Below are 17725 nucleotides of genomic sequence, written 5' to 3'. Positions count from 1 at the left end.
AAGTGGGGGAGAAGGATGAAACTGAAAAACAATTTCCAGGTTCCTTTATTAAGATAAAATTTTATTTAAGCGATAAGAAATTAAGGTTTGGACGTTAATAATTTTAGCAATTTTCGTGCATAATCCATTTATTGGAGATCCAAATCAAAATCACATATATGAAGAACATGAAAAGTACAAAGCTTTTCCATCACTGGGATTAAAGAAAGAAAGAAAGAAAAAAAAAAAAAAAAAGAGCTTGATCAGGATTAGTTTATTTGCCGGTGAAATAAGTTGCTCTATTCTCTAGCCCCAAAAAGCAAAAGCCAACATTGCAAAGAGGCCAGTGAAGACCACTTTTAGGTATAAGTGTAACACAATCATTGGAGCAGGCCAAACACTCCTTTATTAAGCTAATAGTATGTGATATGATGTTGATGCCTCATCCATCCTTCCATCGCAACTTTCCCAAAGGCCAAAAGGCCACAGGGGAATTTTATTATTTCTCATTACAACAACTCGATAGCCTTCCAATTTAATATTTAACCAAATCGCAAAGACGCTAACATACCAATTTAGTTCAAAATTAGTTAATTACACGTGTAAACTCCTAAATTTATTGATTATTCTTATTATTAATTCTTCATTTAACTAGGAAAAAACAGAAACCAAAGTTACTGACAGTAAAATTAGATTAACAAACAATAATGTGGTATATAAAAACCTCAATTTCCATCTGAAACCCAAATAAAAACAAATAAAATCAAAACTAAAAGAGAATAATGTTAAATTCCTCTTTTTTTTTTTTTTTTACCCCTGTCTTTCTTCTGTCAATCGAAGAAGATCTAATTTCATTAAGTAATGGCTGTACGATTCATTACCTAAATAAGATTTTAAACTTAACAAAAATAAAAGTTTAAAGCCTCAACATGAAAAAAAAAAAAAAAAAAAATAGCTTAATAAAAAAAAACAAGATAAACTCAGGGACTTGAAAAATACTTTTTGCCAAATAATTATAATAATATAGAAGATTACCAAATTGTATTTCAGGTGTAGACTAGAAGGCAATGGGTATGTATATACTATGTACAATATACAATATACAGTAAAAGTACAAGAGTTGGTACTAAGTGCTAGTTTGAGGACGCAATTGTAATTGTAAAAGAAGACAAGGACAGCTGGTTCTTCCCCTCTCCTAATCATGTTAATCAATGCGAAGGAAATAAAAATCGAATACTACTAAAATAGATTTTTATATTTCCAATTTCAGGTTTTTTTTTATTAAATTTAAAAAATTACTCTAAATTATACTAATTTGTTTTCTGGCCGTGGGGGATTTCTATGGTGGAAAACACAAGGAAAGGAAACACAAAATCCCTTCTCTCTCCAGTCTCCACTTGTTTCTCTCTTCTGCTTCTATACCTTCTTCTACAGGCCAATACCGAGAGATAGAGTGCAAGTAGGGAGACGGAGAGAGACCGGTGGGGTGAGTAGAGCGCACTGTAGCACCGGGGCCTTATTCTGTGCCCTGGTTTGGTTTAATGGATTCTTTCTGTTTTCTCTCTCCTTGAAGGTCGCTTCGTTCCCACGACAATTCTACTTCGAAACACACAAAAAGATCGATTCTATCTTTTTTTTTTTAAAAAAAAAAATTTCTAATTTCCGCATTTCACATCACCAAAGTTCACTCTGGCAGACCTTAAAGGAACCCTAGCGTTCCTTCGATCTTCTCTTTTCTCTGTCCTGCCAGATCGCGTTGATTTCAAATCAAAGAAAAAGAAGAGGAGAGGGAATTACCGTGGAAAAATGCTTTGGATTATGAGATTCTCAGGCTTTTTCTCCGCAGCAATGGTCATGATCATCCTTTCACCTTCTCTCCAATCCTTCCCTCCTGCCGAGGCCATCCGATCGTCTCACCTCGACGGCCACTTGAGTTATAAGGCTGACGATTCGTCAGAACGATTCTCCTTTCGAAAAGCTTCCGTATTTCGCAATGCCGAGAAATGTGGCTTCACCGACAATCGAATCTCAGGGAGAACGGGTCTCTGCGATCCTTCCTTGGTACACGTTGCGATTACACTTGATGTCGAGTATCTCCGTGGTTCAATCGCTGCCGTTCACTCTATATTGCAACATTCATTGTGTCCAGAGAGTGTTTTCTTTCATTTTTTGGTCTCAGAGACCAATTTGGAACCCCTAGTGCGATCTACTTTCCCTCAACTGAAGTTTAAGGTGTATTACTTTGATCCAGAGATTGTGCGGAATCTGATCTCCACTTCCGTGAGGCAAGCCCTTGAACAGCCCCTCAATTACGCGAGGAATTACATGGCTGATCTATTAGAGCCCTGCGTTCGCAGGGTGATTTACTTGGACTCTGATTTAGTTGTGGTTGATGATATTGCAAAGCTGTGGACTACAAACTTGGGTTCTAGAACAATCGGTGCCCCGGAATACTGCCACGCAAACTTTACCAAATATTTCACGGGGAGTTTCTGGTCAAACAAACGATTTTCCGGTACTTTCAGCGGTCGGAAACCGTGTTACTTCAACACTGGCGTAATGGTGATAGATCTGGTAAAGTGGAGACGGGTCGGATACACAAAACGGATTGAGAGGTGGATGGAGATTCAAAAGAGTGATCGGATCTATGAGCTAGGGTCACTACCGCCTTTCCTGTTGGTTTTTGCGGGACACGTGGCGCCGATAGAGCACCGGTGGAACCAGCACGGATTAGGTGGTGATAATGTGAGGGGCAGCTGTCGTGACCTACACCCGGGTCCTGTTAGCCTCCTCCATTGGTCCGGTAGCGGAAAGCCCTGGCTCAGGATCGACTCGAAGCAACCATGCCCACTCGATGCACTATGGGCACCATACGATTTGTACGGACACTCGCATTGAATCACAGGAGTAGTCGCCGCCGGTAAATTCCCTTCAGGACTGTTTTGTCACTAATCTTCTTTTTTATTTTATTTTTTTTCCTTTTTGGTTCTTTAATTTCTTATTTTGCCATTTGATTATTTTTGTGTCTTCTTCTTCTTCTTCTTCTTACTAGACCTCACCGATTTTTCTTTATTTTCATTTTTTTAGCTATAATATCAAATCATTTCTGTCAGGAGATTTGTATTTGTATTTTATTCTATTTTTTTGTTATTTCTGTCTCTGGAAATAAAATGAAATAAAACAACAAGGGATATTCAATTTAATAAAGTGCAGTGCTTATTGGATTTGATATCACAGTTAAATTAGCAATTAAGGCCAAACACAGCTGCTCTGTTAATAGGAGGAAAGGATAATCATCCTTCAATGGAGGGAAGAGGGGGCGAGAGACAGACCACAACAGACTGTACTGTACATGTGAGAACAGTGACGTTGGAGCGTGGAGATAATTTTTGAAATGACCAAATTGCACTTTTTAGTCTCGTTAAATTACTAATGTCGTTGCAATTGGCAATTGTAAATTACTAACATCTCGGTTGGTGTCGGTTAACTTGTTTTTTAGGCTTTCGGGGTGTTCGTTCCTCGTTTTTAATTAGGTAGCATTGATTTTGTTTTTTCTTTTTGTACAAAAAAATGGTAGGCCAGACCCATCTGTATTATGTGGTACAGTCGAGTGCTTACTATTTAAGCATTGGGAAATTCTATGTTCGCTATACATTATTACAATACGACCCTATTTGCTTTTTGCACGCCATTATAACTAGAAGAATTAAAAAAACAAAAAGAAATATATACAAATTGTAGATGGAGGGGAATGAGCAAACGTTGGAGTGGGCGAAGTCACATGTGGGTTGTGTAATGGCCAAATGCGTGGCCCCAAAAGACCAAAAAGAACTATACAGGAGAGTTAAGGCATTGGAAGAATCTAAACTAAAGACTAAAGAGGTGATAATGGTAGCAAAGTTGAAGATTTATCAGATTATATTATGGGGGTGGCAGCGGTGGGAGGTTTGTGAACCACCTCATATCCTGTCCTTTGCAGATTTCGGTGGCATCCTATTTTCATTAGGTTCAGCTTCGCATGTTTGTTTTTCTGGTAAATCTGCGGGATCGCATCTATAATTTTAGGTTATCCCGCTGTGATTACAATTAGAAAATGATGTAGAAATTAATATAAGTTATCCTGAAATCTTATTTAATATATATTTTTTTTATATATTGATATCTAACAATTGAATTCAAATTCACATTTATAAATTTTTATTTTGAGATGAAGATAATACTATTATTATTTTAAGAAGAATCAAAACTTAATTTTGGAATCGAAGGGGACCCATAATTCAATTGTTGCGTAGGAAGTGTCCATAATAGAACTAGGGACCGATTCCTTCTGCCCTGGCATCACACGTGGACATTTGCTACGTGTGGTTTTAGTTTATTCCATCATGGGATGGGATTAGATTGTATTTTAATTTCATTTTTTCTGTACAAAAATATCTAGAAATTATTTATCATGTGATTTTTAGGTTTTACCTCTCTATGTGCTGGCGGCTTGTTTTTGTTTTAGCTGTTTCTTAAACGTCAGATGAAATTAATTAATTAACTTTATAGGAAAAATTGATTAGGACTAAGCAACAGAAATCATAAAAAAGATGGATCTGAACTTGACAGATTTTGTTTGTCTCCGCCAATAATTGTAATCTTATACAAGAAAAATAAAAATTTAATCATTTGGTAAGGTTAGATAGTTCTGGAATGTAACAACGGGGTAATCATCCCCTGTAACACAACTATTTGAAATCATTCGTTTAATTCGCGGTCTCGGTGGACCCACTGCACACGTCATTGCTTTCATGCCCTTTTCCCCGTCCCCCTTATCTGGAGAGAGTCGGTTACTCATGTATATGGAATTGCACACGATGATATGCCGTTTTCTGATGATTTTCTCGGCGTTTTTCCGCTCATCGTTTAAGCCTTTTTATAAGAGGATTGGTTAATTAATCAAATAAAATAATCAAATAATAAAAATAGTGAAAAATCCTAATTAAGGAGATTGATTTGTTTATTTTTAAATAATGGATCAATTACTTACAATTAGATATGGTTTTCTTTATGCAGAAGTCTTACAGCTCATCTAACGTACAACATAAAACTGATTTAAGAGGGTAATTGGTCCCATCGCATGAAAGTGTCTGTCCAGGATGCTAGGATTTTGAACACAACATTAAACCAGTGCAACAGCAAGCCCTGAAATAGTATTATTTGAGCAAATTCCAAGCAGCTTGATTGTTTTAGACCAACAAGAATGAAACAGAATCCTAACACATCAAATTGGGAGTTTCAGACCTTCAAGGAACTTGGTACGAGTTGCTAGCAAGTGCAACCCAAACATCATTCGGTCATTGATACCTAAAATAACTCGACACCATTTACTGCCAAAAACAAACAGACATTTGGGTTTATATGAGAAACAATACGCAGGTAAAAAGGACCACGATTTGTTCTCTGCTATATTTTGGTATGTACGGTTCGCTACATATAAAACATTTGCTTACACAAGGCAGCAAGCTGTTTCTATCAAGTGGGACATACAGTTTAGTAGTCAGCCTTGGATGATTAGGCACCATATTTTAGCCTAATCATGGTAGTCTGGTAGTTAAACCAGTCAAAATTCATGTTGCTGCAATCATTTTAAGTTCTAGGGGTAAATTTTTAATTGCGCATTTTCCATATGCCAGTTGAGTTACTCTTAACTATTTCTTAAGGTGAAAATTGTAAACATCAAAAAGACAACTAAGCAATTGACAGGCAAAAGCATGTGGGCTATAGAAGCAAGTAGAGGGGAGAAGTGGGACAAAAGCAATGTTGAATGTTCCTTATGGATAGGACCACTTGAAAAGACTATTTAACAAATGAAGCATTATTTTTGCTAGAAAATGAATCCAAAACACATTTAGAAAGGTGCAGGTTAAGGTAGCAAATTTTTAGGAGCTGACTGTCTAATCTTATATTATAACACTGTACCTTCATTCATTTTGTTGGTCTAATCTTATATTGGATGTCCATTTTTCCGTAGGTCTATATCAGTGTGGTGGGATCTGAAAGAGAAATGTCAAGAAGTCCTTCCTACCCTTCCTTCTTTTAAATTCATTATTTCCTTTTCAGAATAAGGTGATCAAGCAAGCTTTTATCTTTCAATTCATAAAACAAAAGGTCTTGTGTTACTGCAGATCAAGAATTTTATCGAAACGTATAACAGATGGTGAGACAGATAATTCTTAAATATGATAAGATTTTACAATATTCTGAGGTAAATTTAACTCCAAAGAACTCAATGCAACTGCTGATACACAAGCTGTAAAAATAAAAAGATTACATACTTCTTCAACAATAATGGAGGAGAGAATTCAAATCAATTACAAAGTAAAACTACAAATATGAAGTTGAGAAACTTCAAATCAATAACTACTGCATACAGGCCTATTTTATATCAATCATGGGAACTGAAACTGATTGTAGACTTCCGTTCCAGAAGGAGGACTAATGTACACCCAAAGCAAAGAAATGATAATAGAGAGCAATCCAGACCAGACATAAACAATGGTTGGTACCTTCCCTCTTCTTCCCATCAAGCCTTTTGCAAAAGGGTAGAGATGAGACAAAACCCAGAAGCTGAAGAACACACCTCCAATAAGCTTGCTCCACTGTGGAATAGGACTGTACAGAGTCCTTGATACTCCTACTGCAATTGCAATGAGGTTTAACATCATTATTGTAATTGGAGGTAACATTAAGAAGCTCCATTTAACCACATATAGCTCAGCAAACTCATCATCTCCATCCTCAGGCGTGCTGGATTTCGATGTCAATGTGAATGAGATGTCAACTCCTGCTATAACCTTCAGTAGTCCTTGCAATACTGCTGCAGGATGTGCACTTGTTCCTCCAATCAACCAAAACTGTTCGTTTCTCCACCAATCATGGAGAGTGATTCCTGACCATTTGATTTCTAGGAGTGCAAGCAAGCATAGTGTAATTGTTATACCCAACAAGAACACTAGAAAGGTCACACTGAGAGATTGGACTATAAATTGACCAGAGAATAAAGATACCGCTGGTAAGAAGCAGTAAACTATGAGAAACATAGATGTAAAAGGGTACATTCCTACATTGAAATATGCAACCCTTTGCAAGAATTTCATCCGGGGACTGGCAAATAGTGCATTGTTTCTTGAGAAAAATATTTCTACTGAACCAGTTGCCCATCTAAGGACCTGATGGAGCCTGTCTGTTAGATTGATTGGAGCTGTACCTCGAAATGCATCCCTTTTGGTTACACAATAGACTGACCTCCATCCCCTATTGTGCATTCGATAACCTGTCACCACATCTTCTGTGACAGAACCATATATCCATCCTACCCTTTTGCCCCACTCAGTTTTATCCTCGTAGAAGCAAGAGATAACACTAATTGCTTCTGCAACAGTTGCAGCATCCAAAGGCTCTCTAGGAACTGCAAGGGAACCGGCTGGCCTTCCATGATTACCCTTTCCTTGCACATCTTGAAGTAACCTTCCTTGATATTCTGCAATTGGAATAGATGCAGCAAGAGAAGTGGAATTTCCAAACCTTTTTGGTAGGAGCAAAGACTCAATTTCTGCATCATCGTCATTGTGGTCTCCATTTATTGGCACTGCTATCTCATCTTCTTGTTTCTTTGTTATCTTGGGTTTCCTCAAAAACAACTTAATTTTCTTTCTGCCAAACCATCCATGGTGTTCTGTGGTTCTAGGTGGACTAAACCCATATAAAGCTGTTCTGCGAAAGATGCAGCCTGTTCCTACATACATTGGACCCTGCAATCCATCAAGAGCTCTCATGCTCACATCAAAGAACACTGTGTTGTGATTTGCATACCGATCACTTGGATCAATCCCTTCAAATCTTTGTGGGAATTGAACGTAACATATTCTATCACCACCTCTATCGAGCATAAAGCACATCCCTTCCCTCAAAGCCATAGAGTTATAAATGTAGTGATCACAATCAAGATTTAAAATGAATGGACCATTTGACATGATGGCACTAGTTCTAACTAGAGCATTCATTGCTCCTGCTTTCTTGTTGTGATCATAACCTGGCCTTTTCTCACGAGACACATAGACAAGCATTGGCAATCTAATATCAACTTCTGTTGTGTCAAGCAAGTTCTCCCCATCTGCTTCTGCCCCAAAAACAGGTTCTGCATTTGGTGGGGCAAGCATTGCCTGTAAAAAGGCATATAATATTAAATCATTACCCAATTCAGAATAATTAAACTATAAGGGTAGTAACTTTACAGATTCCAAAAGAAAGAATTACCTGAATTATACCGGCATGGTCTCCCCTTGAATGGTCACTCTCTCCAGAAGTCCAAGTTCCTGGCCAATGAGAACCATCAGACATCCAAGTAGCTTTTGCTATCTTAATTGGTTCTGATAGATTGCCTCCCATTTCCATTTGTTTCTTCTTTGCACGAAGCTCTTCGTGAGCATTATAAGCATCTGATCTTCTCCTAATTGATTCAGGCAATGAATTAATCCTCACTTTAAATTCATCATATTCTCTTTTCACTCTTCTCCTTTCTCTGACAAAGTCAAGTCTCACTTTGTTCTTAAGAAAATTCCGCTTCTGCCCGAAATATGCCTCAGGGTTTCTGGGTTCAATATTGTGTTTCCTGCAGAAAGGAACCCAAGTTCTTGCAAAACTAGCTGTCTCAGCTAGAGCTTCAAATGTCAAAAGAGATCCACCATCATCTGATAAGTAACAAGCAAGCTTTTCGACTGGATAATCAACTGCAAGGATAGAGAGAATAGTGTTTGCAGTAACAAGAGGGGGTTCTTTCTCAGGGTCTGCAGTTGAAACGAACACATCAATGCCTGGAAGGTCTGACCGGCCTTTTGGGTTGCGAAGATTGGGGGATTCAAAACGATCTTTTAGTACAGACAAGTCAGTCACTCTGTTTACTGGGCAGAGCTTAGGAAGCTGGTCAAGAATCCATGAAATGGCAAACCAAGACTCACAAGTTATGGACATTCCCCATAACCACATTGCTTCACGATTGGGGTGTCGAATTCTCCATGTAAGAAACAAACCAAGAGCCACCAGACGAATAGCGATCAGTAGTCTGTATAGCAATAAATGTCATTCTTAAAATGAGATGCTAATGCCACCATATAAAAAAAACCCAAGATATGTTTTGCAAAATCCAAGAGATTTATTTGACAATATTATGTTGATATATAAAAACTTGCTCACTTTGAAAGCAATAATCAGAACCAAAAAATTTTGGATTAAAAAAAAAAAATTAATTTCAATAAATACAAAATCAAGTTCAATAAAAAGAGAAACGGAGCAATTGAAGTTCATAATACGGGAAAAAAAGAGAGAGAGAGAGAGAGAGATGCTGTAAGCAAACCTGTAAGGGCTGAGAATTGCAGCGGAAACCCCAACTTTTCTAGTCAAAGGCCTTCTAGATCTTTCTTCAAAATCTGGAGGATGCTCAAATCCATTTCCTCCTGACCCAATTCCATACCCATCTTTAGGCCACACAGCATTTCCATACCCATAAGTTCCTTTTGTCTCAAACAACCACCTTGTATGATCAAAATCAGGAGGATGATTCAATGCCTTAAATGATTTCACAAGAGAAAGTCTTTTATCCAACTTGGGCAACGGCAATGCTTGGTCTTCTTCTTCACTTTTAGGGTCATCATCTTCTTCATCAAATTCCTCATCATCAATATCCTTGTATGGTTCTTTACAACCAGGACAATGGCCAACTCCATTAGATCCTATACAATCTAAATAGCAATCTCTGCAAATTTTGAATCCACACTCACATTTCCCTTGAATGGCTTTCTCATCACAACCCTTCATCCCACAAATAAGCCCTGATTTGAGTGACTTGGTTACCTCCATAGAACAATCAATAACATGACCACGAGTCACTGAATTGAAACCACCGGTGAAGATAGTACCAGAGATAAAACTCCGGTCAGGCTTGCCAGCATTGTTGATAACATCAGAGAGGCTAGTCTGTGAGACAGACATAGGCTGGTGGTCCGGTGTAGGCGGTATATGGACGGTGTAAGTGACAAATTCTCTATTGGTCTCGTCTGTAGTGTCGTCTTTTGACATCGAACAGTATCTGCCTCCACTTGAAGTCCGGTTCTTGCTGTTACTGAGCGGTGAATTTGGGTTGTTTGATATGGAAGCTCGTGGTATTGGACTCGTTAAGCCCATGCTTCTACTTCCTCCTCCTTTGCCTCCCGACGAGACCGTTATGGTCACCGGAGAAGAAGATGGAGAATTAGCCGTTTTCACCATTCTCTCAAAATAGCATTCAAAGATTGAATCTTTTTACCGGGAAATTGAAAGGAGCAGAATAATAAACAGAACGCAAATAAGAAAGCCCTCAAAGAACCAAAAGCAAGATGGGAAAAATTTTCAAGTGAAGAAATAATAATAAGAGTGAAGTCTTAAGGCGATTCGATTTGAATTTCTGAGAGGAAAAAGAGGTTTTTGGAGGGTTGGGAGATTACTATAACGGTCGGATGATCAGAACCGTAGGTGGAGCTGATCTGACGGTTGTAATTTAAATGAAACGGTCGGGTTTAGGATGTGACATGTTCATGTGGTCCATCGTGGAGTAAAAGGTCAAAAAGGTTAGGGGCAAAAAGGACTTTCCCTCATCTCTGCTTTAAATGGTCGAAGCCGTTGAGAATGTAGTACATAATTTAATATGATACGCGATAAAGTTAAAAGTAGGGACTGCGATGCGATTCAAAAGTTGAGATTCACATATTGCATTTCTATTTTAAAAGGTTTTTATATGCTAATTATATGGTAATCATTTTTATATTTAATACAAATCTATTTTGCTTTATAGATTGATAAATTCTTAGAATTTTAAATTTTATGTCACTAAAATTTTCTTAGAATTATATAATTTCATTTGGATAATTAATATTTGAAATATTTAATATTACGTAATACTTGTTATAATTTTCATTAGTACTTGCCTCCTAAATCAATTGAAAACCTATAACATTACTTTGAGAGATAAATAACTTGATTAAGATAAAAAAATACTCATTTTAATAACATTTGCTCTTTTCACAATAATTAAAAAAATGATTGAAATTTATTGATTTTCTAAAAACATATGATAGATTGACTAAATTACTTTTCTTTGATGTAAATATAAAAATAAATCACACCTAATATATACGGGTAAGTTGAAAAAAATAATTAATAAAAATTAAAATTTACACCACAGTAAATATGGGTAAAATTAAAAAAAATAATTAATAAAATTGAAAAAAAAAGTAATAAAAAAATCTTAATAAGAAGAATTGGAAATTACACAACATAACTGTCACGACCCATTTCCATGGACCGGACCGGCACTAGGACTTGAATGGGCTTAAGGTCCTCAAAGCCCGTAGTAAGCCTATATTATGCAAATCTCATTTACTATTCATAATTGTGGATACAGGCCCAATAATTTATTTCAATTATGTATCACTAGTACAATTCATCCACAACCCACTAGAATACAATTGCGGAACTCTACCTGTACATTTACATCATCATTTATTTATCGTTTACAATCTTCTATACTTATGTCTCAACTCCATAGGATTTTTCTTTCTTCTATTACCTGGAAAAAAAAATAGGTAGGCAGGGGTGAGCGCCAAACTCAATGAGTAGGGTTAGATAACCCTCTCACTCCACACAATCATACAGATGCTAAAATATTTTTATTTGTTTATCGATTAAATTTATGATCATGCAGTGTCACACAAATGGCAATACAACTGCAACCACAATTATTATCACCTTCATATAATCACATCACGTGGAAATTAGTCAGTGCCTCACTGACCAGTCCTCTCATTGTTTTTTTTCCATTCTCTCTTTTTTTTTTAAAAAAAAAAATGCCAACAGGAGGCAACCCGGTGGTCTCCATCCAATCTAGATCATCAAGTGCAACAGGAGGCAACCCGGTGGTCTCCATCCAATCTAGATCATCAAGTGCTCACAACAGGAGGCCACCCTGCGGGCTACAATCAAATCTAGATCATCAGGTGCGCAACAACAAGAAGTCATCCTGTGGTTTTCCATATAATCCATATCATCATGTGCACACGGGGGCGCCGATCTCCCATTTACCCGGCTGACGGTCAAATTCCATATCATATCATATTCAGGATCCATATCACATAGACCGTCCTCACAAACCCATGGTGGCCCACTTCATCCCAATTCCACACAAACAAGGCACAACATATACACAGCACAAGTAATCACATAATTTATTTAATATCAACAAATAGTGCAGCACAATATGGCAATTCAACAAATTAATGCATGATAGCATTTAGCCGTGAATGCATGAATGCAGGCGGATGATACTAGTTATCTAACACTACTCACAGTTTTTGTTGTCCTTAAAAGGACTGTCTTTCTTATTGCGCGCTTCCAGCCTTTGTCTTCACAGTCCGAAACTTTATAAGTATCTATATAATAAGAAAATTCTACATAAGAATTCTAATTTGAAAAATGCAGTTTGCATTCATTTATTTGTTTTCGTTACTCGTCGGTTCATTAATTTATCAAACTAACTGTATATCTATAGTGCATCTTTATTTGATTATTTCTTCTAATTTATTCATTAAGTAAAACGTCTAGTTATTCGGTAATTTATATTTTATGATAATACTAATCAAAATATTAATATGATTAATAATAATAATATTAATAATGATAATACAATTGATCATATAATATTCATAATGTTAATAACTTTAGTCAGTATTTAATTTACTGAACTATATATAAATTCGTTCTTCTTGTTTATTTATTTATTTGTTTATTTATCACTCTCCTAATCTTATTTTATATTTTTAATTTCTATGAATAATTTAAAGTATTTTAATTTCTAAAATAAAATTTATTTTCTATCGACTTTTCGGCAACATCTCCCCTAAAAATTGGATTATCCACCTGTTAAAATGTCAACATTATATCAATTAATTCCAAACAACACAGCCCATCCATCGGGCAATCAATCAATCAATTCAATTTTCCCATCCTCCGTCCGAATAATAATATCAACATTACCTTCGATTCTTAAATCCTCATTTTAGTCCATTCATAATAGTATTATCAAAATTCCTCAATCAATTATTTAATACCGAATTTAATTTTAACTAACTATTATTTTGAATAAATTTTTAACTAACTAAATAACTAAGATTACTAACTAAATTATTACTACTTAAATTAATTTCACTACATAAAATTAATTAACTACGCAGAATAAGTAAAATTAAATGAACTAAATTAATTACCTACAACAATAAAATTAATTCAGTAACTAAAATTATTAAAATTAATTTTTACCCCAAAATACAATTCTTGTTGAACCGGATCCCACTGACAGTGGCGGAGAGAGGCGGAGAGAGTGGTGATGTTCGCCGGAGAGACAACCGGAGGCGATTGGAGCAGCGACAGTGGCAGCGGCTGCTTGCGCGATCGACGGCGATGGTGCTGTGGCGCTGCTCGATTTGGCAGTGGGCGCGCTGCTGCGTGACGCGACGGCCTGGTGGCGCGACGCAGCTGGCCGGCGCAACGAGGATCCGCTCGTCTGTGGAGGTGGCGCGACGTGGTTGCTCGCGTTTCTGCTGCTCCAAAGCTTGCTGGAACGCGACGCAGGAAAGAAAGGAAAAGAAAGGAAAAGAAAGAAAAGAAAAGAAAGAAGAAGAAGAAGAAAAGGAAGAAGAAAGAGGAGGAGGAGATGGCGGCGAGGAGCTCAGGTGGTCGAAAAATGAGAAGGAGAGGGAGGAGCGGCGCTGCTCCTTGTGTGCGCGAAAAGAGAGAAAAAAAAAAGAAAAGAAAAAGGAGTAGCTCTAGAGTTTTCTAGGCCATTCTGGTTCGATTCGAACCGGTTTGGTCTAAATCAATGATTTGGTCTCATTTTATTTGGTTTTTAAGTTTTCCAATCGATTTTTCGGATCCTTCGTGTGGTTCTCGACAAATTAAACTGATTTTTAGGTCCGGTTTGATTTATTTGTTTATTTTAATTAGGTTCCATAACATTTCCTCCATTAACCAAAATAAATAAAAAAAATAAAAATAAACCATAATTAGTAAGGAGATTTGTTTTTAGGGTAAATATATATTAATCGCTGGGATTTTATATTATTTCTCGAAAATTTTAACTGTTTACGAATCGAAATTTTTGACATTTTATTTGGGCTTGGGCCCAACTCCTAAAACTTTGGGCTCGAATTAAAATTGCTCGGTCTTAACAACCCATACTATCAAAAATAAGGATTTTTGATTTAATAAAAATTCCAAAATTTTGAAAATAAAAATTCGGGGTATTTCAATAACTTAATCACATAGATTTAATTAAAGTCTCCCCTAAAAAAAATAAAGTATTTTGAATTAATGATCCTTCGAACTAATAAGTATCTAATTATCTGATTTCAATAAGTTTTTTTTTTTTATCAACGAAATTAATTTATTTTATTATAAATAAAATATTATAATTATGAACTATATTATATTATAATTATTTTTACTAAATATATAGTCTACAATTTGGTTTAGTCATAAATTCTTTAAGTCTAACTTTTGAATTATACTAGTATATGTTAAAAAAATTTAAAGAACAGTAAAATAAATCTTACCATGCAAATGAGCTCTAGGGAAATAGTCAAAGTAATTGATATTTAATGTGATTAATTAGTATACATTTTAGCCTTAACCGGAATGGATGTTAGGTTGACTCTGCATGCACTAACTAGAGTAAAGGGCTCCTTCAAATTTGAAAAGAGAAGACATAAATGTTAACGTTAATTTGAAATATACATGTTCCAGATAATCCTAATCCATTAGATATTTAGACGGGAGATTTAGATTTCAAACATTAGAATTTGAACATATGACCAAATTACCCATAAATTGCATCCAGTCCATGCATTATATATATTGTCTTGAAAGATAATATACAGAAAGAAAATGGCGAGAGACTTGGTAAGATTACATGCACAAAAGGACGTCATAATATTAATATTGATGGACTTGGTCCTGCCATTTCCTTGTCCTCTTCAAATACCAAACCAGATTTATAATATTAGTTACAAAATAATTGAAATTAAAAAGACCAGTTCTTCAATCTCCTCCTTTCTTGCTGTTATAGAATAGCAGCTGTCCTGCCGGCACGCCATTGAACTTGTCTTCATGGTTCTTAATTTCTTCCTTCTTTGCCTGATGTCGCAAACATTCATTACTATTCTCTGCTGATTACGTTCTTTCTCTTCATTGACTCCTAGTTCTGGTTATCAACCAAAATTAAGACATGGCTAGAAGAAATAATTTGTTTATCTTTTTCACTTTAGTCTCATTCTTTGTATGTAATTCTTCCTCTCAGCCCCAACCAGCCCCGCCGCCGCCGTTAAACGCCACCTGCAACGGTGTGTACTTATCCTACAGTTACACCGGAGGATATCCTATCCCGCCAACTGACCCCACCAACCAACCGTATCGGTTCGAATCCAGTGTAAACGTGCTCAACAACGGACCTGATGAGCTCAAGTCTTGGAGAGTCTTTGTTGGGTTTCGAAATAATGAGTTGTTGGTCTCTGCAACTAATGCTGTGCTGGCAGACGGCTCGTCTCTGCCTGCTTTAGTCGGGAACGGTACCGTTTTGGCTGGTTTTCCTCAGACTGACCTCAAGTCAGCTATTGGGACTGCTGGGGATTTGACCCAGATGGAGGTTAGGATCCAGTTAGTGGGCACCCGGTTCGGAAATGATAATTCGGATGCTCCATTACCGGTTAATTTGACTCTAGTTAATGATGGGTATTCTTGTCCTGACCCAACAAGAAGAGGTAATAATACCATACCCAAATAGTCAAATTCTATATTTCGATTGTTAGCATTCTGTTTTTGGCCGTTGAAGCAGTTACGTTCATGTTTGTTTAATACTATCATTTAAACTAATCATTCCAATTTAATACCCTGAATCATTGTTTATATTGTGCAGGTAATGAATTAGAATTGTGTTGCGTTACAGATTTGGGAGCTAAAACAAACATTTCTCAGGAAGATAACGTACAGCCCCGCCAAGATGGTGATCTTATAATCATGTACGATATAATCAGCACATCTGATTCTAATTACTGGGCACAGGTTTCTATATCAAACCATAACCCTCTTGGGAGGCTTGATAACTGGAAATTAAGCTGGGATTGGATGAGAGGTGAATTTATATATGCCATGAAAGGAGCTATTCCATATGTTAGTGATGTCTCAGATTGCATATTTGGTGAGCAAGGTGAACACTACAAAGATATGGATTTCTCTCAAGTATTGAGTTGTGACAGAAGCCCTACAATTCTTGACTTACCTCCAACAAGAGCTAATGATACACAAATTGGAATGATTCCTTTCTGCTGTAAAAATGGGACTATTCTACCTCCTAACATGGATCCATCCAAATCTGTTTCAGCTTTTCAAATGCAAGTATACAAAATGCCACCTGATTTGAACCGGACACAACTCTTTCCACCGCAGAATTGGAAAATCAATGGCACATTTAGTTCAGATTTTCAATGTGGATCCCCAGTACGGGTAACCCCTAGCCAGTTTCCTGATCCAAGTGGATTGCCTTCAAAAAAAGCAGCAGTAGCTAGTTGGCAAGTAGTCTGCAATATTACACATTTTAAAGAAGAGTCTCCAAAATGTTGCGTATCATTTTCGGCATTCTTCAATGATTCTGTTATCCCTTGTAGAGCCTGTGCTTGTGGCTGCAATAGCAACCCAAGAAAAACCTGCAATACCAATGAACCAGCTTTGCTTTTACCACCCGACGCTCTTCTAGTCCCATTTGAGAATAGAACTGATAAAGCTTTGGAATGGGCTGATCTGAAAAGAAAGGCTGTGCCAAATCCTTTGCCGTGTGGGGATAACTGTGGAGTTAGCATAAACTGGCATTTAATGTCAGATTATAGAGGAGGCTGGACTGCGAGGATTACCCTCTTCAACTGGGGTGAAACTGATTTAGCAGATTGGTTTGCTGCAGTTCAACTAGACAAAGCAGTGCCAGGATTTGAAAATGTCTACTCGTTCAATGGAAGTGTGATACCTAGTTCAACAAATACAATATTTATGCAAGGTCTTAAAGACTTCGATTATCTAGTGGCAGAAAGGGATGGTGACAATCCAAGAAAAGATCCTCGAGTCCCTGGGACGCAGCAATCAGTTATCTCATTTACTAAGGAAAAAACTCCAGGTATTAATGTGGCTGGTGGTGATGGATTTCCAACCAAAATCTTCTTTAATGGCGAGGAATGTGCACTGCCTACGGTACTTCCAAGCAATGGTCACAGGACAAATGCAGCTAACAGATTTTTCAGCTTCCTACTATTTCTGTCTCTTCTACTAATGCAGTGGTAGCCTTTATAGAGGCCACTATTACCAATTCTTTTCCTGATTTCTAAATTTGTTTCTCTTGTATGTATTTCAAGTTTCTGCTAAATTTCATGTTTGGCAATTTGGGTAATGGCGGATTTAGATTACATTTTCAATGGCATTTAAGACTGTAACTTACTCTGATATATTCTTTTAATATATGCATAATCTTTTATGTTTTTATCACTTGTGAGACTTGAATGTGAAGAACATATTGCATCATCACTCGTGAGAGTTGATCAGCTAAAGGGCCATATTTAAACGACACGCTTCAGAAGTCGGA

The 17725-nt window shown here is 36.8% G+C and overlaps 3 protein-coding genes and 1 long non-coding RNA gene across 5 annotated transcripts; 2 read left to right on the top strand and 2 right to left on the bottom strand.

Moving 5' to 3' along the window:
• Positions 1-1263: 1263 nt before the first annotated feature.
• LOC105642580 (putative galacturonosyltransferase-like 7) lies at positions 1264-3642 on the top strand. Of its 2 annotated transcripts, none has more exons than XM_012227448.4 (2): positions 1264-2899; positions 3217-3642. In XM_012227448.4, exon 1 carries the CDS (start codon positions 1786-1788, stop codon positions 2875-2877), a length of 1092 nt encoding a protein of 363 aa, XP_012082838.1. In that variant the 5' UTR covers positions 1264-1785; the 3' UTR covers positions 2878-2899; positions 3217-3642. The 2 variants fall into 2 exon arrangements, with proteins under 2 accessions (XP_012082838.1, XP_012082840.1); XM_012227450.4 differs by having other exon boundaries at positions 3193-3642.
• Positions 3643-6272: 2630 nt separating this feature from the next.
• On the bottom strand, positions 6273-10433 carry CSLD5 (cellulose synthase-like D5). The gene is made up of 3 exons (XM_012227447.4): positions 9374-10433; positions 8278-9082; positions 6273-8183 (listed from the first exon to the last, which is right to left on the bottom strand). The coding sequence occupies exons 1-3, from the start codon at positions 10282-10284 to the stop codon at positions 6411-6413; spliced, it is 3489 nt and encodes a 1162-aa protein (XP_012082837.1). The 5' UTR covers positions 10285-10433; the 3' UTR covers positions 6273-6410.
• Positions 10434-11273: 840 nt separating this feature from the next.
• Positions 11274-13850, bottom strand: LOC105642578 (uncharacterized). Its single transcript, XR_016320795.1, has 3 exons — positions 13366-13850; positions 12397-12479; positions 11274-11620 (listed from the first exon to the last, which is right to left on the bottom strand). It is a non-coding gene; the product is annotated as an uncharacterized LOC105642578 (long non-coding RNA).
• A 1155-nt stretch (positions 13851-15005) lies between these two features.
• LOC105643301 (COBRA-like protein 7) lies at positions 15006-17628 on the top strand. Its single transcript, XM_012228406.3, has 2 exons — positions 15006-15860; positions 16016-17628. The coding sequence occupies exons 1-2, from the start codon at positions 15329-15331 to the stop codon at positions 17425-17427; spliced, it is 1944 nt and encodes a 647-aa protein (XP_012083796.1). The 5' UTR covers positions 15006-15328; the 3' UTR covers positions 17428-17628.
• The last annotated feature ends 97 nt before the right edge of the window (positions 17629-17725 follow it).

The sequence above is a fragment of the Jatropha curcas genome, chromosome 5 (genome assembly GCF_041381405.1).
Source record: "Jatropha curcas cultivar XTBG-Jc1 chromosome 5, XTBG_Jcur_1.0, whole genome shotgun sequence".
Classification (NCBI taxonomy): domain Eukaryota; kingdom Viridiplantae; phylum Streptophyta; class Magnoliopsida; order Malpighiales; family Euphorbiaceae; genus Jatropha; species Jatropha curcas.
Note: the sequence above shows the minus strand (reverse complement) of the source record. Positions and strands in the feature narration are given on the sequence as shown.